Below are 20,686 nucleotides of genomic sequence, written 5' to 3'. Positions count from 1 at the left end.
TGACAAAAACTGTAACAGCTGGAACGGAAAACAGCAGGATAAGTGGCCAGCCAAACTGGCTGAACAGAGTGTTAAGAGCTTCCTGCTGAACTTCACTGCTACTGAAAGTGATGTAGAAAAGAGCAGTTCAGCCAAGAGAGCAGTGCAGCTGCTCCACCAGCCCCCAGACTAGAAACTGCATAAGTTTGCAGCTTAATCTACTCTACAACAGCAGTCACTTGCAGATGGCAATCTACTTGAGTGTACATCCACAGCTCAAAATTCAGCTACTAAAAGGTAAGTTCCTAGTTCTGTAAAGCTAAGGTAAACTTGCAAAGACAAATAGTTCAAACAATAACTCACTAAACACTTGTGGGGTTGGAGTTGTGTTGCTTTTCAAACCATAAACTTAACAGAATACAGACACATGACTCCTGAAGATCTAAGGAATAGCTTTCAACTGTTATAAAATTATCCATGGAAGTGTTCAACACTTATCTCACCATGATTGTGATAAGCTCCGTCCCACTGCTATCCTCTAACAGCTATCTACATTCCCCTCTACACTCCACTTATACTTAAATGACAAGGACAACTATGAATGCGGGCTTACAAAACTCCACAACCACAAATGACTCCTTAAGTTGCATCCTTGCTTTTTGGCAAGAATTAATTCCCAAACTCTTTACTAAACTGCAGCCAAGCTCGCATTAACTTAGGGGCAAAAAGCATCTTCTACACAACAGCACCATAACATTAAATACCAAAATTACACAAGCAGTAATGAGAATTGAATTAATCTGTACTCAGATAACCCTTCCCTCCATCTCTCACTTAAGCTAGTGCAAAGATCATTTTCCTACTTTGCAATATAAAGCACCTCTCGGCAGCTCATGAAGAGACACACAAATACTGATTTTCACTGAGAAATACTGACAACAAACTACAGGCTACTGGAGTAGAAAAAGACCACTCGTGTGACAATTGTGAAATAACACAGGTTCAAAAAGGTTTTTTTAAAATATGTTTTTAATGCAACTTACTTGAAGTTTTGCTAGCTGAGCTGTGCGAGACACTATTTTGTTGTAGGGGTCAACAATTTTGACTCTAATTCTAAAAATAAGAAGAGAAATTTATTTATAACAGGATTAATAAATAGCATTATAGAACATAAGAATTTATACTTTCTAATCACAGAAGGAATGGCATCATCAACATCATACCTATCAACAGTACTTTGTAGAGCACCAATTCTAGTTTGCATCATTTGGAGGACACCTGCAAAATAAAGCAGATTTTTTTACATGGAACACTCGTCAATTACAAGGAGTTTTTCTTCAGATCATAGTAACTACTGCAGACTACCATAGCATAAAAAGAAAATCAAAACAGTTTCCCATTTGACAACAAAGCATTCATACAGACTAATGCAGCATATTAGGGAATAAACTGAGCAGGTAATAGGTCACTTATTGAATGTTATGGAAAATTTATTGGTAGAGAACATAAAGAAGAAATATACAGAAGAAATATCATTCTGAAATCTATCACTTGTGAAGTTTCAAATAATATTTAGGATGTTACTTTCTAAAAGAATGACAATCAGGGCTGTGGTTCAAAGGCATAAAACCTGGTACAAACAACTGAAAATGATATACAAAAATGGTACAACCCATTTAACACTATTTATTTGACATAGTGACTAGATGGTTCAGAGAAACCGATGGACAAAGAGGACTGAGAAAATAAAAAATTCTCCTTTAAGGTTTTCTTCCTGTGCATAAGCATCTTTAGCAAAAAGTAAGGTATCAATGTCATTGTAAGGTCATCTAATTTAGATTACAAACAGAGCAAACTACCCTAATCATGTTTATTCCAGATTAGTTTGGCAGAGCAGCACAAGGAAAGCCAACAAGCATGTTTGTTTTTTTCTTGTTAAATTGCAAACAAAGTAGTCAAGGATAGCAGTCATTTTTGCAATACAGAATCAGCCTACTGAAAATTTAATTAAGTTACACAAACCCAGGCCTATGAAATTATTTTTGTTCCAGTTATTGTTAGCATACTCAAACTTACTACATTTTTGTAGAGCTCTGTTTGCAAGCACGTCATCAGTAAATTAGGTAAAACTGCAGCATGGTACAGTAAGATGGAAGACAAACAAAACTACTGCTAATAGTTACATTCAGGTCGTCCTGTACTGTGACTATATCTCACTTACTTCGTATAAATATGTAAATTTCCATCTTCTCCCTGTTTCAGAATTATTAACTTGGCTTAGCAACAGATTCATGGGTTCTCTGGCATTTATACATGGAATGGCCAGCATGCAATTTTCCCACATCAGAGGATGAAGATATGAGATATAGTGAAAAGTTGGCAAAATAGACTGCATTTTCTACTCTACTTTGCAATAACAGGGGAGGGGCCAGTGGCAGGACATTGCTGCACCTATGGCTGTGAAACTGCTGTCAAGCATACAGCAGGCCTCTTCCCAGAGGGCAGAATAAGGATGGGTGAAAAGGCAATCTACCTTCTCCATCGGCTGTGGAAGATACAGGATGATATCATTTAGCCTATCTTAAGATAACAAGCAGCTCAAGATACCTATAGAACTACCACTAGACAGAGAAGAATACGTATTCCAGATCTATTCATTCATGGCTAGGCTTTGCGAACGAAGATTTGGGAAGGCTGTATCCACATTTGTTGCAGTATTCCAGATCAGTGTACCATTAAAAAAGTGGGCAAGCCAGAAAAAGAAAGGACTCTACAAGCTGGGTGTATTAATTTGAAATATTTAATGAGATTCACTTTCATACAACCAAATGACTATGCGTGCTGTAAATTAGCTCCATGATCTTCAATTGCTAACTTTCTTGGCAAACATACCAAAAGCTATGCATTTCTAACTTCATAATTAAAAAATCCATTGATATCCACATTTTCTTTTCTCATTAAGATTGACTCAGTGTTTCCTTTAAGAACATAACCCTAAGTAAATGGACTAATTTCAACAAATTTTAGGTGAATTGGATTTTATTTTACTTGGGTTTATTATTGTAAAACATGCATTATTTACCACACCTGCCTTACAGAAAACTTTTCTAACTGAATAGCTGTTTTGAAGTACATCATTCTTTCCTCAGAGCAGTTTTAGGAAGGAATGCTTTCAGATACAACCATAATTTCAGAAAATACAATTTCACTGAGCACAAATTGTTGAAGATCGTGACTGAACGTTATTTATCAATCACGAGATTTACTACATTTTATTTGGAGAATGAACACATATTTCAGTGTTCTATGCTTGATTCTCCAACTGTTTGAAAACTTATTCAGCAGCCACCATTGCTAGATTAAGTAGCCACCTGTTTAATTTTACAGCTATAGACAAATGCTGACAATCAAATACTGTATCCAAGAAGTTCCAAAGGCTAAGGATATACTATAACTGTCAGTAACCAGAAACTCTGGTTATGCCAAAACCTGAAAGCAAAAAAAGGAACAAAGATAAATTACTTAGCAAGTTACAAAATGGAAGGGGAAAAGGGGATATGCTTGGAGCTGACAGGATATGCAATTTAGCATTTCACAGAGGTAAGTATCTGTCTGCACAAAAAAAAACCCAAAACAGAACAAAACCATATGAAGTTCCCAGCAAGAGATAAAGAGCAGAATGGCAGGTTTAATGAGCTCCTGGCATGAGGCCAATATATTGCAACCATTTTCTATACAGATTCAGTGGCTCCTAAGTAAGGTCTTTGAAAGTCAGCTGTTTATGTTCAAAACCAGATCTCAAAACAGTGGAATAAAACAAAGGTATGTATCTAACTTAGTAGCCCTTTATAAGGAAAAAATATCTCAACACAGTTTAGATTATGTGTTAAAGCCTCTTTGGTTAAGATATGCAAACTATGCATCACATTCATATGCAACATAAAGTGGTGCTTACGACAACAGATATCTGCCAATGTTGCAACAAAATTAGGCTTATTTAGGAAAATATTTTAAAAGGCCAAAAAAGGCTTGATTGCTAAAGTTCCTCAGAACTAATTATTGAAATACATTTTCCTGTGAAGCAGTCACTACAGATAACTATCAGCCAAATCTTCTCCCTGGAGCTCCATCTACTGACATTAAAAAAAAAAGCTGCCACGTTACTTCTCAGAAGCCAGATCTCTAGCCTCAACATGAGTGGCCAAAGTTGGCAGTGAATGATATTCCCTGCACAGATTCTAAAAATGCTTCCTGCACTGTAGGAATAGCAAGGATAATATAACAGTACTTACCTTCCAGGGATTCAATTCCAGTTGCTTGGGCCAATAGATCTTCATGTCTTGCAACAACCTTAAAAAAACAGAATACAGAAATCAACAGAGAAAAATGGGGCCATGCACTTAAAATGAGGATTAAATATATCGTCATCATTCCTACTTTAAGTATTTAAGTATCACCAGCCTTACATCAGGCAGACACAGAAAAAAGCAGGTACATCTTAAAGATGAAGGGGTTTTCAGAACACAAGGGTTTTAATTCACAAAAGCAGCAAGCTCAGAACAAGAAGAGGATCAGTGTACCTGACAACTTAATTAAAACCAACAGAGCAATTACATTTCAACACACCTTCATATGTAATTGTAAATGTGAACTTACTAATCACACAACAATAACGTATATTTACTTTTTTTTTTGTATTTATGACATTTAGAAACTAGTTCCCAAAGAACTGGCCAGCGGGGTAAGCAGGAAGCAGGTTATGAAACTACACACAAACCCATTGCAAGGTCCACTGTGGATTCATAGTTCCTTTCTAAAGGTGTAGAGGTGCGTTAACATAGGTTTTATATTCGCCTAGCTACAAGTAAGTCTAGCTACTTTCCAGCAGAGAATGAAAGGGTGCAAGTTCTCCCTATCTGCTCACAATGTCATTCCAAAACATCTGTCAGTTGACATGACCATTTGGAAAGACTCAAGGAACATTCTTGCAAAGAAGAGTAGCACACAGAGAGACTGCAGAGATATGTATCTCAGTATACAGACTACAGCAACTGAAACTGTATGTGGCTTCTTGATAGGAAGCATGGGCTTAATTGACTTTTCAGAATTACTAATAGTTTAGCTGGAAGTTGTACTTTTAGTTACTACTTGCAGAGCACAGTGGGCAATTTCAGAACTCACAAGATCATAAGATTAATGAATTTTTAAATATTTTATATGAATCACCCCAGAATAACAGGTATGCTTTAAACTTACTTGTACATGCAGCTCTTTATCCAACTGGCTAATACCTTGCGCAAGTTTTGCCAGTTGCTCAGCTATCACAGCCTGATGGATAGACTGGGAAGTGTAAGCTTTCACATCAAAGTCTTCTCTGAAGAAGTCAGCATAACATTCTGAAAAAAGATTTAGACTTTATATTCACGCATCAGAACGGTTAAATAATATTTAGAATGTACAGTTAGTTATCTGACCTTCGATTCCTCTGATTTCACAGTGTATGTTGTCTTCATCACATAATACAAATGTGAGAAAGCACCACAAACAAGAAAAACAGGTTTGGAGCCGATAAATGAGGTTGGGGTTTGGGTTTGTTGTATTTTGGGGGTTTTTTTGGAAATGGTGGTAAAGACTCCTGTTCCTTTATTGCCGACAACCTTGAGTGGAAAATACTAAAAAGGGTCAGTGTCTTCTTTTTCAAACTTTACAGCATTAATCAGGGTGAGGCTGTTGAGCTTGTACCCATAACCAAACACACGCCAGTCACCTCCAAGGAACTGACACGTGGCACAAGGCACAACTTCATGAAATCATACCAGACTTTCACAACAGTGTGAGTTTATAAAACCATTAAGAAATGATACTGCAATGATGACTGTGGATCAAGCAAGACCCAGGTTCCCAGACACCGACTACAAATTCCATCGAGCACCCTCGCCTCTCCTTCCACTGCACTCCTTCCCTTCGGGGCCGCTTCCCCCGGCCCGCCGGCCGCCGCTCCCTCCCCGCCACCCAAAACTTTCCGTGACTCCAGAGCGCGGGGGTTCCCTGCCCGCCCCTCCCCGGGCTCCACCGCCCCGGCCCGCACACCGCCCTCGCCGAGGACCTCCGTCTTCCCGGGCCGCCGCGGGCGGGCCCCCGCGGCGGTGCGGCCGTCGGGGGCTGTGCCGGCAGTGCCCCCAGCCCGCGCCTCACCGTCGCCCCCGCAGCTCGGCGAGGGCCGGGGCCGGGGCGCCCCCCGCCTCCTCCATGCTGCGCGGTGCCGGAGCCCGCGCGTCACTCCCGGGACGCGGCGCGCGCGATGATGGCGAAGGCGGCGCGACGGGGCGGGGCGGGCGGCGGCGGCACGTGGTGATCCCGGCGGGAGGGCGCGGGAGCCGGGACACGGCGGGGCCTCCTGCGGAGGGACTTCCTTTTCCTGACGCCGTGCGAGTGAGCGATGTCCTGCGGGACGCTTCACCGGAACGCTTTTTTTTTTGCCGCCACAGTTCAAAGAGTGATGTTTGCAGCACGGCCTGTGAGAAGCAACTGAATTACTTACGTTTCAAACGCTGTTTGTTTTTCCAGATGCCAAAAGGACTGTTAATTATACATGATTGGTGACACCACAGAAGCTAAAGAATGCAGACGAAAAGATCCCATGGATTTGTTTCGTTCTGGGCAAGTTGTGAAGATATGTGCCCCCATGGTCCGCTATTCAAAGTAAGTAGCTGTCATGTCAGCTGATTTCAGTGCATTTTCTCTGAGGAAGTTTATCTTGACTGTAAAAACAAGTGTGATTATCTTTTTCTCTTTTAATTATTTAAAACAGGGGTAGACATGGGACATGTTTTATCTTACGATTATAACTGAACACCCCCACGGTACTGCATGTCAACAGCATTTTAGAACAGCTCATCAGAAAAATGCCTTTACAATTTACCTCCTAATTTTCTTATGTCTGCAGGTTGGCTTTCAGAACCTTGGTTAGGAAATACAGTTGCGATTTGTGTTACACACCGATGATAGTGGCAGCAGATTTTGTGAGATCTGGAAAAGCAAGAGACAGCGAATTCACAACAAACAAAGGTATTTCTTTAATAAACCATTGCCTTGTCAGACTGTTTTAAGTGGTGATAAGCCAAATCGGCCAAGTATATGAAGTCTGTCACAACTTGACATCTGTTAACAGTTTTGGTATACTGTGTCTTATTGATTGTAAAAATTCTAGGTGAGAGTAAGCACAATCCAGTGATAGTAGGTCAAATGAAATAGTGGAAAACCTTGGCTCCACCTGAAATCAAGGCCTCCAAACTGACGTGGATCCATGATAGGTTGACCACACATAGCTGGCCAGCAGCCATGCACCCACACAGCTGCTCACTCATTCCTCCTCCATCCTCCCAACAGCACAGGGGAAGAACAAATGCAGGAAAAAGTCATGGGTCAAAATAAAGGCAGCTTCATATGTGAAGGAAAGAAAGAGGGAAAAAAAAACAAGTGATGCAAAGGCAATCACTTTCTACTGGCAGACCAATGCCCAGCCAGTTTCAAAGCAACAGCCACCTTGGAACACAAATTCCATGTCCCAACCCACTTTCTTCTTCCCGTACCACTCCAGTTTTGTTGCTGAGCTTGATGTTATACAGCATGGAATATTCCTTGTGCCGGTTTGGGTCAGCTGTCACAGCTGTGTCCACTACAAACTTCTTGCCCATTCCAGTCTGTTTGCTGGGGGCAGGGGAAGGCAGAGTGAGAAAAAGAGAAAGCTTTGGCACTGTGCAAGTACTTTGCAGCAATCGCCAAAACAATTTGTGAATTATCAACACTGGTTTTGTCACAAAATCCAAACTGCAGCACCACACAGGCTGCTATAAACAAACTTTAAATAAATTTGAAGATCAACTCCATCCCAGCCAGACCAAGTACAAGATGGCAGCAAGGTTCTTTTCCCAGCAATTGTTTCAGGTGTGTTTTAGTTACAAACATTTAACTCATTGCTGGGAAAAATTTTCTGGTCTATAGCAAAATCAAGAGTTTTGCTAAAGGCAAAAAAATTAATAGACCAGACATTGATACGGTGGAATCAAGGATTTGTAAAAGAAGCAGGGTTTCATATTAGCTGGAGTGGAAAGTGGAAGGGGTTGTTGATGGACAACTTGAGATGTTGAGAGCAAGAAGGCACAAAGACTGGGAAGTTGAAGCATGGCTGGGGTCAATGGGGAGAAGCAAAGCTTCAGGCATGGTAATGAAACATAACCAGAACACATACAGAAATAAGGAGTATAAGGAATTGTAGAGTTATGGCTGTAAAGCACGAGATCTGCTGACGTGAAGTGACTGCAGTAGAACAGTATAACAAGGAATGAACCGGTATAAGCTGCAACAAAGAATGAAGAGTGCTGCTAATGGGCTAGTAAGATCAGCATGTAGGATCTATGAAGCGTGATGATTTAATCTATTCCGACCACAGAATTTCTGGTTTCATAAGTATATTCAATAGGGGAAGTATCTTTCATTATTTGAAATGCACTGACTACTATGGTGCATTATTCAAATAGAACAGAGCAGTTACAGAGAAAAGTCACATGGGGAAACACAGGTAGACACTCTTATTAGTAGAATTGAACTTCAAAAAAAGCATGAATAATTCATTGTGTGTAAAAATAAATGAGTAAGAACATAACTGACAGTATATATGGCTCAAAGGTCCACAGTTACTAGTTAGTCCCCTTCGAATTTAGTTACACTTCTGATCTACTTGAAGTCTGGTGGCACTGAAGTTCCACAGGTCCGAAATGTATATTCTGAGGGGTGCAGGGACAGGGAAAAGAAGTTCTCCTTTACAGCTACATGCTGTACCTTTGCTACCTGATAACAAGGGGTACAGAATTAAATGTTTAAGGGTTGTAAACAACATCTTTTCCCTTCTCCCTTCTTTCACGCTGGCCTTAATTTTATAGGCCTCTAAAACACTGCCTCATACTTTGCCCAGATTATAGTATTTACATTATTAGCATTTATACATTTTCTGTGGTTCTATGTTTACCTTGCTGGCTGCTTGGGGATTTTGTCTTCTAATTAGCAGAGTATGTTTGAAATTTCTCTTTTCTGTTTTCTTCTGGGTTAATGTTTCTCTGTTATGTATTTCTCAGATAGAGATACATGCTCTTTGTGGCTGCTGCTAAAAAATTTTGTATGGCTAGACTCAGTATGTTTATCACTTAATACTCAACAAAAAAAATCTAGGAGTGTGGGATTATTCTAAAATATTAGCTATAACGATGTAAATCTTCAGCTACAGCACTGTATTAAATGGACACTGTTTTGAAAATATGCATGGGATATTTTTTGCTTGCTGGATTTTTAGATAACTCCTAGAAGTGTCTCAGCATGATTGAGAGGGTACTGCTGGCCTTTCTGACTTAAGCTCCACTACTTCAAGAACTATTTACTTTCCTCTAAAACAAAAAAAAATCTTCAGAAGCACTTGTGATCTCTTCACTGCTAGAAGTGCACTTGCTCTGTGTATTTGTTGGATCATCTCTTTCCATTAGTGCTCAGATATCCCCCCTCTTCTTAACTGCAGCACTTGTTCATACAGAAAGTGAGTGCTAAGACTGCTTGAGGTATTTTTAGATGCCTTTAATGTAATGCAGTAGCTGTAAAAGAGGAGAGCATGTTCCAAATGACCATCTGGCTCTCTGCAGGGGCTTAGTAAATCAGAAGTAGTTCAGCAGACCCAAGCTGAGGAGCACTGACACTTTGGTTTCTCACTTGAGACAAAGTTGCTGAAGCTGCCTCTGTGCATGTGCACTCATTCCAACTCTGCTTATCACACTGTGGATAAAAACCAGCCATGCTGGCACAGAAGAGGAAAAAGATGGGATGAGATGAGGAAGGGCAAAGCTTGTGGGTGGTTTAGCTCCTTTCTGAAGGGTTTTGGTTCTGTAAGCAAGTTTCCCACCTGGCAAGACAGACAGCCATGTCAGCACAGCAAAGGAGCAGCATGCAGACAAGAAGGGGCAGGCTAGGAGGGGAAGCATGAAGGCTGCTGAAATGTAGAGAATACATAGTTTCATAGGTGATCTTTGTGGAAGATAATCAACTGACTGGTTTCAGTCAGAAAAAGTGTATGTTGAGCCAGCAGCTGTGTAGGGCACATATATTTGTCTGAATTTCTACCTCTCTTAATAGACATACTCATTTAGTATCACCTAGTAAGCTGCCTTTATTTATTTGTGATCTGGGGCTTGCAGAACCATAAAACAGTCAAGTTTAGAAGGACCTCTGTGGGTCATGTTATCCAGCCCCCCAGCTCACCCAGGGTCACCTAGAGCTGGTTGCCCAGGACCATGGTCGGACAGCTGTTCAATATACAAAAAACCATTCAAAATTTAGAGTTTGTTCTTTTTATTTTCTGGGAATTTTTAAATCTCTAAATATCTTTTCATTGGAGTAGGTGATCATCCATTGATTGTTCAGTTCGCTGCTAAAGAAGCACAGGTTTTGTGTGATGCTGCACGTATCGTCTGTCCTTTTGCAGATGGAATAGACCTAAACTGTGGTTGTCCTCAGAGGTAAAGTTTTGAAAAAGATGGGTAAATACGATGAAATAATTTGAGACTAAAGAATGCTGGTCCTCATTTTCGTAGTAATTTCTGTCTTAACCTAAAAATAGACTTCAAGAGAGAAACAGCTTTTTAACCTGTCAGAGATGTCTATGTGGCAAGACACTGTTCTGAGTGTTCTGAGATGCCTGTCACCATGGTGAGACTGGGAAAAGCATGTCTCTTTACCAACTTGCCTTTTTTCATTTCTGAGATACTCAGTGTTGGCTCAGAAGTGAAGTGTCCATCCCTTCTCAACAGCTGTTAAATATGCATTACCAAAAAGAGCTTGCTGCAAATAATTTGGAGAGTGTTTTGAGAAATGATGTGGCAATTCCCAAAACAATGAGGCAAGTGCCTGATGTCTCAAACTTCTGCAAGTGAACGATAGTCTCTAATATAAAATTATACAGGTTACGTTATTCAGGAAGTGCAGAAAACAATTTCTTCTATCTTGTATTAGATTTATAAGTATAGCAAATTAGTGATCTGCTTCTCACTTGTCTTAACAGTGAAACAGAGTAGTCATGAACAAATGAAGATCCTTGCTAACTGGTTCAATTAAGAATCATCTATTACACGTTTGTCAGGCAGTGTTTTTCTAAATGAAGACCTGAAAAATAAGATAGGAAATTAAAATATAATAATATGGTACAAATATTTAATTTCTCTATTCTAATTAGGTTGTCTTGACTTAAAATTACAGTATTTGAGAAAAATCTTTCCTGGAGAGATCTGAGACTTCGGAATGGAAGTGTATTTTTTTTCCTAAGCTAACTACCATTAAGTATGCCAACCTATAACTTCCTTTTAGGCCAAAAATATATGCTTACATTTGAGTCCTTTGTTTCTTCTGCATATTGGTTTGAAAATAACAAAAGTTTGTGCACTTCATGTACCTTTATAAAAAAAACTATTTAAGAAAAAAACTGCTGCTCTTAACTGGAAGCAAAGGTTATTTCCTGCCAATCTAAATAGTGTTTTGCAGTTGAGAGAGAACAGAAATAATATCCTCACTTGCACTTCAAAAATCTTACTTTTCAATCCAAAGTCATTTTCTGTTTAGAAGAAATCCATGATCCAATAGAAGGGGAAACACCAAACTATTTATTTTATGTATGATCTAAACCATTGTTGATTAAATTTTAATTTATCTTCCTTGTGAGTCCATTTTGTGGACAGAAAATTGAACTGAAAGAGATCAGTAACTTGTCCAAAGTTCTAACAGCACAATGCAGACTGAACCAGGATCTAAATAATGTTATGAAACTGCAAACAAATAATCAATGTACAGCCAGTACTATCTCTTGTTATTCAACCACATGGGTTTCTGAAGGTCATAAGGAAAGAAATTTGATGTATTTGACTGAAATTGATCTGCATTTTTTCAAATTAGAATACAAATGTTCTTTTTCTTTTAAAGATGGGCCATGGCAGAAGGTTATGGTGCTTGCTTAATAAATAAACCAGAACTTGTTAAAGATATGGTGAGACATGTACGAAATCAGATCGACAACCCTAAATTTTCAGTGTCTATTAAAATAAGGTAGGTCTAACTTCAGTGGTATATGGAAGAATCCTTTTTATTTTTTTAAAGAAACAATTTAGTGTAATAGTTATAACATTCTGTTAATGTATTATTACACTTTATAGTAATTTCCTGACATGTGACTATCTGGGGCAAGTAGTCCCAAACTTAGATAGCAGAACTAGCACAGCCTTTGACTCCTTACCCAGATAAAATACTGTAGGCTAGAGTTTTCTTGCAATCCAAACAACATAAAAGTACAATATAAAAGATAAAGGGTTCCATAAAAGAAAAGCAATGCATAGTCTGTATCATTACAAGAATTTACTTTGTGAGCTGTTCTCCACAGTTCATCAGTTTCTAAACTTCTGTAGACTTGTTTTGCATTGCTCTGTGTGCAGTCCAGAGAAGAGAAGGCTCCAGGGAGACCTTAGAGCACCTTCCAGTACCTAAAGGGGGCTACAAGAGAGCTGGAGAAGAACTTTGTACAAGAACACGTAGCGATAGGACAAGGGGAAATGGCATCTAACTGAAAGAGGGCAGGTCTAGATTAGATATTAGGAAGAAGTTCTTTACTGTGAGAAAGGTGAGGTACTGGAACAGGCTGCCCAGAGAAGTTGTGGATGCCTCATCCCTCAGAGTGTTCATGGCCAAGTTGGACAGGGCTCTGAGCAACATGGTGTAGTGGAAGGTGTCCCTGCCTATGGCAGGGGCCTGGAACTAGATGGTCTTTAAGGTCACTTCCAACTCAAACCATTCTATGATTCTATGACCATTCCATGATTCACTATTTCACCACATATCCTGTGTGGCTTTTGCATATTGGTCAGTTAAGTTTCAACTCAGTTTCCAGTTCTTCGGGAAAGGGGAACTATTATAAGTTGGATTTTTTTTCACAGAATATGCAAAATTGTGGTGTTTGGTTTAGAATTTTGGGTACCCTTCTCAATCTATAAAATTTACTATGTATATTACAGAGATGTCATATAATTGGGAAATGCTAAATTAAATAGCAGTTTCCATACATTAAACTCATATGTCTTAACCCCAAACACTGTCTTTCAACATAATATTGTCTTTATACTCTTATTTATACAAATCTGTGGTAACTTCTTATGGAGGAAGGCTTTTTCTATAGTCCAGGTAACCTACTACTTACTGCTTTCCTTGGAATTTTAGGATCCATGAGGACTTAAAAAGAACAGTTGACCTGTGTCAAAAAGCTGAAGCAGCTGGAGTTTCATGGATTACAGTACACGGGAGAAGTATAGAAGAAAGGCATCAGCCTGTACATTATGATGCAATTAAAACAATTAAACAAAGCATATCTATACCTGTTGTGGCTAATGGAGACGTTAAAACTTTAAAAGATGCTGAAAATGTTCATCAGTTGACAGAAGCAGATGGTAAGATTGAACATACTCTATTTTCAAAGTAAACGTACAAATCAGATTTCAAAGTATTTATTTTGGCTGTAAGTAGGACATGAGTTGAGTGATTTTCACTCTTTGAGGAGACAAATGAAAGAGCGTGTTTTAGATGCTCATAAACAGAATCACTTGTAATCATCAGAGCACTAGAGCACTGCTGTTCAAAGCCACAAATAATGATTTCTGAGGCAAATTACAAAAGCTCTTTGCTTAATTATGCTATCTCATCATTCAGTAGTGGAGTCCGGGGGACTTTCAGACACTCATTACATCTCTTTATGGAACTGATCATCTTTTAAAGGACTGTAAACTTCCACTTGGAAATCTCTACTTCCTGAACATCGGAGCAGATTTCTTGCGGTAATAATACAGTGGAAAAAGAAATACTGTTAAGCCAGATACTTAACAGTTGAGATGGTTAGCTTCAAGGAGACATTGCACTCTAATTTCAGTGGTAAAATTTGTGTTCTGCAGTTACTTAGTCACAACAGATTCCTGCAACTGTTTTTGGTTTCAAGACAATATGGAAATTTGGTATATCTTTTGAAGAGGTGATCTGTATCCACATAATATATTTCAACTAGAGAGCAACAGGATAGAGAACAGTGGTAGAAGGAAAAGTTCGTGTGGAAGGTTTCTGCTGACACTGTTGTGGTTTATTAGCAAAAACACAAATTAGTTGAACTAAACTGCGGTTCTGCTTTCCCCCCAAAACAAAGCAGGAAGGAAACGCATCACGCGCAAGAATGTTCTCATAGTTCAGCTGACCGTCTTCAGTAGCAAAAATATAAAGCATTAAGATTTTTTCTGTCATGTACAATGGCAAAAGAAATTTTTCAATTTTTATCATCTTATTTTTAAAGAAAATACTAAGTGATTATATATCAACAGTGCAGGAAAACAGAGTCCCTTAATCACAGAAAAACTAGGATAGAAATGATCTGACAATATGGGATTACAGTTGTCTTGTTCAGAAAGATTTACTGCAGATCAAGAGTCCTGATATTTACTGAATTGAGCTATTGAGCTCTTACTGGAAGAAGGATTCTAGGTCAGTGAGTAGACTTGAGTTGCACAAAAAAACCCTAAATTTAGCATATTTGTGTCTATCATTTTATGTTATGAGGGCAGGCTTGTATGTGTGTAGCAAGTAAAAACAAAATACTATTTAAGTGCAGTTTCAAAAGTAGGGAAGAAAGGGCTCTGTGTCCTGTGTTTTGTTGCAAAATTTCTGGAATGTGTAATGTGTTGATAGGTGTTGCAGATTCTCTGATATAACATCAAATTTAAGGTAGAATGTAACTTATTGCTTTAATTTCCAATTTGAAGGTATAATGGTGGCTAGAGGACTCTTGGCAAATCCAGCTATGTTTGCAGGATACGAAGAGACACCTTTTAAGTGCATCCAGGACTGGGTTGACATTGCTCTTGAGCACGGAACTCCTTTTACATGTTTCCACCACCACTTAATGTACATGATGGAAAGGATAACTTCAAAACAAGAAAAAAAAGTTTTTAATGTTTTATCAAGTACCTCAGCAGTACTAGATTACTTGAATGACCATTATGGTATGTGATAAATGGAACTATTTTAATTCTGTGTAAACTTGTATTTTGCAATTGTTGATACATTGTTAAAGTTTTAATTGGGTTCCTACTTCTTAGTCACATTTATCTATTGTATTTTAAACACAGCATAACATCATTAGGATGGTAATTTATTTTTTTAGTATTTTTATGTGTACATTTTTCTCTCTAGAAAATATTCCAGATTCCACAAATATGGAATTCGGTTTACAGTGCACTACTACATAGAGGGTATATTATTGTAAGGCTCCAGTAATTTAAATTTTCACCAGACAATTGCTTACAGCAATATTATTGCAAAACTAGGGCCTTTCTTACATGAAACCTCCTAAAATCCTCCTAAATAATGCCAGTAATTTCAGACCAAAAGAATACAAAGGGAACAATTATAGAAGTTTTTGCTTTAACTGACATAAGCTGAATTTAAATTTGAGTAGATTTTCAGACTTTAAGACTGTGACGCTTTGAAGCCCAGCATACTATCCTCTTTTAAAGTAGATGTTCCTTTTGCAGACTAAAACTTTCTAAACTTACAACTTAGAAAAATTCCATACTTCGTATAGCAGAAGAAATACAGAATAGATAAACAGTGATGGAAGGAAGTAAAAAGTAAAATGAAGAGGCAGTTTAAACTAAGTACAAACTTAGCTTGAAATTAAAACACAAGACTTGAGAGTTCAATCTAACTAAATTCAGTTTTGTTTATCTACCGTATTATAATTGTATACAAGATCCCTATCATCTACCACACCAGAACTTTTTAGGTCAAAGAAAAGCTGACAGATTCTCTCAGTTGGGCTCTTGCAGTCCTTTCTGCCCACTGGCGTGTTGCTTATCAAAGCATGACAGCCACTTGGCTTTGAATCACTGTATAGGAGTGAAATAGTGAAAATTAGAACAGGATGATAAACATTACACACCAGCTGCATTTGTTCTGCAAGGGAAATGTCACAAAACTGTGCAGTACAATTACTTGTAATCAAATAATTTGTTTTCTTTATATGTTTACACAGAAATTTATACCAAAAATTGCCTAGTTTTTTTGACTGTGATTGTTCTATGAATATACTTGTGAATAGTTCCAAATTTTCTAAATAAATTTCTTGGGTTTTATATAATTGTGATTTTTTTTTTTTTAATTATGCAACAATCTCGAGGAGGGAAGGTTGCTTTTGATGCTACTCACAAATAATTTAATAGTTTAAATATCTTAAATTCTCTCATTTTTTTTAATGCAATGTCATAAAATACTTGGTCATTTTTCATTATGAATATGTCTGATTGTGGTGGTTTGGGCTAGGCCTTCCTTGGTGACCAGTTTGTAACCAAGGAAGGGCCCAGATTTACCCAGTATTCCCTACGATTTTTACGTAAGCCAGACTATAAGAAGAAAGGAGGAGAGGCCTTCGCTCTCTTTCCTTCTGGCGGCTTGGAGGTGCAGGTTCCCTGCTGTTGAGTCTGCCGTGTTGGGGAGCGAGGCCTGGTTTGGCCTTGCCGACCTTGGGAGACGGAGGTTGCCGGCGATCGTTCCGGAGTGACCCTCGGTTGTCCCAGGAGAGTAGTGAGCTATTTCTTTGCTAACTCTTTTAGAGGATAGATATTTGACTGCTAATTGGGATATATATATATTATTTTGGTTTTGTTCCTTTTCCCTTCCCCCTTCCCATTCCCTTGTGAAATTGTATATATATTTCAATTGTATATACCTGTAACATAAGTGTAAATATATTTATATATATCACTTTAGCTGTCTCTCTCTCGTTTCAGGTTTTCTTGGTTGTTTTTTCCCTCTTCTCCCTGAGGCTTGGAGGGGGGGGGGACGGGACATCTTGTGGTAAGGTTTGGAGACTTGGCAGGGAGCCGGCTTCAAACCATATCACTGATTTAGACATGAATAAAAGTTTGAAAGGCATGACCTGAGTCATCAAGTCTAGTTCACTATTTCAGACAGCAGTTACATAACTCTTCTGATACGATCACCTTCCTGATGTGTTAATAAATGGAAAACTACAGACGTGCTTTGCTATCCTAGGCTAATTGAGACAATCTCTGCAATGTTTTTTTGTTGTGATAGTGTCTCCATTCCTTCAGACAACTATTTTTTCACTCATCTTGATTCTGATGTTTTCTTGACATCAGATGAGCACAAATTTGTATAATATTCCAGGTAAACTCACAGCAATATCTTCTGCAGATAATACTTCTTCTAATGCCTCACTTTTCCTCAACTAATATTCATCATGTAAATTATGAGTTTCCAGTTTTACAGAAAAAGTTCTTACTTCCCAACTGCATGACTTTGTATTTTGTGCTGTCGAATTTCCAGTCTCAAGTTCATCCAATTATTGTGCAGCTCAGTTCTCCTCAGTTCTGAAAATATCTCCAGCCTTCTGCCACAAATTAAAAAGTAAAACTATACAGCTGAATTGTAGAAGAGGACTTGTGAGATTATTAACTAAGTCTTTTGTTAGCATTTTCTTAAGATTTTTATGATGTTGGGTACCAACTGTTACATGCTGCAAACTGTCCCATTAGCCACAAGGAGCAGAGAAAAAAAATATAATCAACACAAATTTTTTTTTCCTCTAGTAGTGGGAAAGTTGAATTTTAGAGGACTTGAAATACCTTGACCTATTTAGGAACTGAATACTTGATGTTTTTGAAGGCAGCAGTTGTTGTGCCTGTGTGAGATCAATCACAGGGATTTCTGCCTGAAGTACAAGACTTAGGTTGCTGTTAATATTGGTTATAATTAAGGAGTGCTTGATCTGGCCTTTTATGCATCATAAAAGTCAACAATGGATGTTTATCATCCCTTTTTGGGGGTGAAACGAATTGTATGCCTTCCCTTGTGAATTTTGCATGTATCTGAACACACTTCGCTGTGTTGCCATAGAATAAACTGCAAAATTGAAGTCTTAAGCCATGCTCTGAACAAAAATACTGTTCAAATATACATAAATTGCTAAAGATGGGAGTTATTTAATTCCCAGTGTTGTTTTAGGATATGGTCATATTTCTCATTATAAACCATATGAACATGGAAAAAGTCTTAATTTCCGGTTTAAAGCCACTAGATGTAGTCCTTCCTTGTATGTGTTACTTGTAACATCACCAGGTGCTCAGTCTTCCTGTTTTCTAATATTCAAATTTTTAAAAGTTGTTCCACAGATAATCTAAGATACAAAGCATTGTTTCCTAATTTTGGACCTTTGCCTCCTGTAACTGATCTCACTCTTTATGTTAAGCCACCCTGCACAACAATGCCATATGCTCATAACAGCTGTACTTTCTTGCAGCTTTACCCTGCTGAAATAACCCCAGCTCCCTCACACAGGCTATACAATCCCATTTTCTCTATTCCCTATTGTTGCATTTCTTAGGTCACTTCTCTGTCTTGGGTTGATGGTTGGGCAAAAGCAGTGTGTGATGATGAGACAGCTATCATAGGAGCCAAAGTAGAATAGAACAAGTTTAAACTTTGCCATTGTTTCAGCAGTAAATTAGTCTGATTTCAGTCCTCTAACCATCTGCTAATACACAGGCATTTCCTATTTCTGCTTCTGAATACTTTGTCACCTTACTGGTGGGAGAAGAAGGTATTCCTTGTGTAGGAGCACCTAGACAGACAACACTGGCCACCTGGATGATAAAAGAAGAAAATCCTAAAGCAAAGGTATCGTGGTCCTGAGCTAGCCAGAGCTAAGATTAGTGAGTGTGAAAAGAATCATAAGGTCAAGCTGGAAAGCTGCTTGAGGCATTATTGTCCTTCGTGACTGAAAGCAGTCACGTGGGCGTGTGTGGTACGTGTGGGGATAAGAAACATCTGGCCTGGCCTGATAGCTCAGACCCCTGTTCTGTATATATATGTGGGGTAATAAAATTACGAGTTAGTTCTGTCTGGATAACGTGTCCGCATGCTTTAAGGTTTGTAATGTTTTAAGGTTTGTGAGTTTTTTCCCTAAAGCAGCCAGCCCTTTTATATATTTTATTGTATCATATTCATCACACAGTGGTTCACTATAAGATAGGCAGCCTTAGATTAACAACCCAGACTTCTACAGCTCCAGATAGAATTCCTTCCAGGAGTGGCAGAGTGCATTCAACAGGAGAAGTTTGCAGGGGGCTTCTCTCTGTTCCTCTGATCTCATTCCAGTTTGGTGGGGAACACACATCAGCTGCAGTGGAAATGCACAGCAGTCAACTGCAGTGTGAGTTTTTCTGGGATCTTATGAAGCCCCTGAAGTGAAAAAGCAGACTCTGAGTCTCTGGCAGTGGGGATGAGCAAATATAGTCCTGTGAGTATGAGGCTGGGCTACTGGGAGGGACAGCTTACAGCGTTAGTAAGAGCTGAGTAAGCAGCTCAGAAATCGAAACTGCACTGGAATTAAAGGAGGGAAAGTGTATTAATGCTTTAGCAGGTTCAGTAAAGTATAGTGACTGTAGGAAAATAGCTAAAATGTAATAACCAGGACAAGAGGTTATGTTTTCTCTATGCTGCTGATCAAATATGTTTATGAAAACATGTTAGAAATATTACTTAAAACCCAGGCTGTTGCCACTGCATAGATTGGATTGAAATGGCTGGTTATATCCCTCTCCAATATTTGTTATGCATAAACAATTATTTGGGATGTAACCTTTTATCCAGACATTGCTTGGCAGCTGCTAGGAAAATGTTAACACACTGGCTCCATCCCCAGGCTGCAGACTTGGGAAATTTTAATAAACAATTTCAGATTGTGAGCAGCTGCAGACAGCTCTGCTCAAAACTGCTTATGCAAGAACTTCCTACCCCATGTCAGTTCCACTGGATTAGAGTAACAAAGAACCACTATTCACTGCATTTAATGTCTCATTGTGATGGAAAGTAATTGGAAGAGAATTCTCTGAAACAGGTAGTTGTGTCAAGAGTGCTGGTGGCTGGTGATGCCCAGGTAGACAGGGTAACCTCTTCCTCTGGCAGCACCTCAGCATCTATTAGGATCAATAGGAAAAAGGAATCAGGGGATCACAAGGTGATCGGGGGGCACCCTTACGCAGGGCCAAAGGAAAGTTGGATGGGTGGCAAAAGAGATGGTCAAGAAGTGGGAAAATGAGTACCAAAGCATGGAAATAATACCTTGGGAGCCTTGGTACGCTGATAAAAAACTGCGCAGGACAGTATGATAGAACAGGGTTTTCTGAAGGAATACTGTTTTATTTATGAGGTCCAAACAGGCCTGTTTGACGGTGTTTGAGACTGTTGCTTTGTTGTTATCCTTATGAATAGTGGGCCTATTTTCTTCGAGAAAAAGATTTGCTGGGTCTTAATACATTAGCGTTAGGCATGGAGAGGGGATGGACAGACACACACACAGCATTTTAAATGAACTTCAGAAACTAAGGAGAAAGCTAGAAGAGCAGAGTTGAAGTCCCAGATGGAATAAACTCGAGTCATGGAGCAGTGGGATGATCACAGCAGGATTCCGCAGCAAAATGCTTACAACTATTCCTAGATAGGGAGAAAAAAAGAAAGGTAATATTCACGCATTTCCCAGCAGAGGTGCGGCCCCTCGGTTACCTCCGGCGCT

The 20,686-nt window shown here is 38.9% G+C and overlaps 2 protein-coding genes across 3 annotated transcripts in view; one reads left to right on the top strand and one right to left on the bottom strand.

The window, feature by feature from the left end:
- Window positions 1-5,725, bottom strand: part of COG5 (component of oligomeric golgi complex 5) — a 182,607-nt gene extending 176,882 nt beyond the window's left edge. The window contains exons 1-5 of the mRNA XM_018068185.2: window positions 5,722-5,725; window positions 5,236-5,375; window positions 4,272-4,329; window positions 1,203-1,257; window positions 1,023-1,092 (exon numbers count right to left, since the gene is read on the bottom strand). Coding sequence (XP_017923674.1) covers window positions 1,023-1,092; window positions 1,203-1,257; window positions 4,272-4,329; window positions 5,236-5,375; window positions 5,722-5,725 — 327 coding nt within the window. The remainder of the gene's footprint in view (window positions 1-1,022; window positions 1,093-1,202; window positions 1,258-4,271; window positions 4,330-5,235; window positions 5,376-5,721) is intronic.
- A 575-nt stretch (window positions 5,726-6,300) lies between these two features.
- DUS4L (dihydrouridine synthase 4 like) lies at window positions 6,301-16,362 on the top strand. Of its 2 annotated transcripts, XM_018068038.2 has the most exons (7): window positions 6,301-6,411; window positions 6,547-6,681; window positions 6,926-7,047; window positions 10,421-10,538; window positions 11,992-12,114; window positions 13,276-13,502; window positions 14,856-16,362. In XM_018068038.2, the coding sequence occupies exons 2-7, from the start codon at window positions 6,572-6,574 to the stop codon at window positions 15,101-15,103; spliced, it is 948 nt and encodes a 315-aa protein (XP_017923527.2). In that variant the 5' UTR covers window positions 6,301-6,411; window positions 6,547-6,571; the 3' UTR covers window positions 15,104-16,362. The 2 variants fall into 2 exon arrangements, with proteins under 2 accessions (XP_017923527.2, XP_008919577.3); XM_008921329.3 differs by lacking the exon at window positions 6,301-6,411 and having other exon boundaries at window positions 6,431-6,681.
- The last annotated feature ends 4,324 nt before the right edge of the window (window positions 16,363-20,686 follow it).

The sequence above is a fragment of the Manacus vitellinus genome, unplaced genomic scaffold, assembly GCF_001715985.3.
Source record: "Manacus vitellinus isolate BGI_N305 unplaced genomic scaffold, ASM171598v3 scaffold_13_pilon, whole genome shotgun sequence".
Taxonomy (NCBI): Eukaryota; Metazoa; Chordata; class Aves; order Passeriformes; family Pipridae; genus Manacus; species Manacus vitellinus.
The sequence above is the reverse complement of the archived record's forward strand: the minus strand, read 5'-3'. Positions and strand labels throughout refer to the sequence as shown.

Coding starts and splice junctions, on each gene's coding strand:
- DUS4L (XM_018068038.2), top strand. CDS start 6,572: ATGATTGGTGACACCACAGAAGCTAAAGAATGCAGACGAAAAGATCCC. Junction 6,682..6,925: donor CCCATGGTCCGCTATTCAAA/GTAAGTAGCTGT, acceptor TTATGTCTGCAG/GTTGGCTTTCAGAACCTTGG. Junction 10,539..11,991: donor AACTGTGGTTGTCCTCAGAG/GTAAAGTTTTGA, acceptor TTTCTTTTAAAG/ATGGGCCATGGCAGAAGGTT.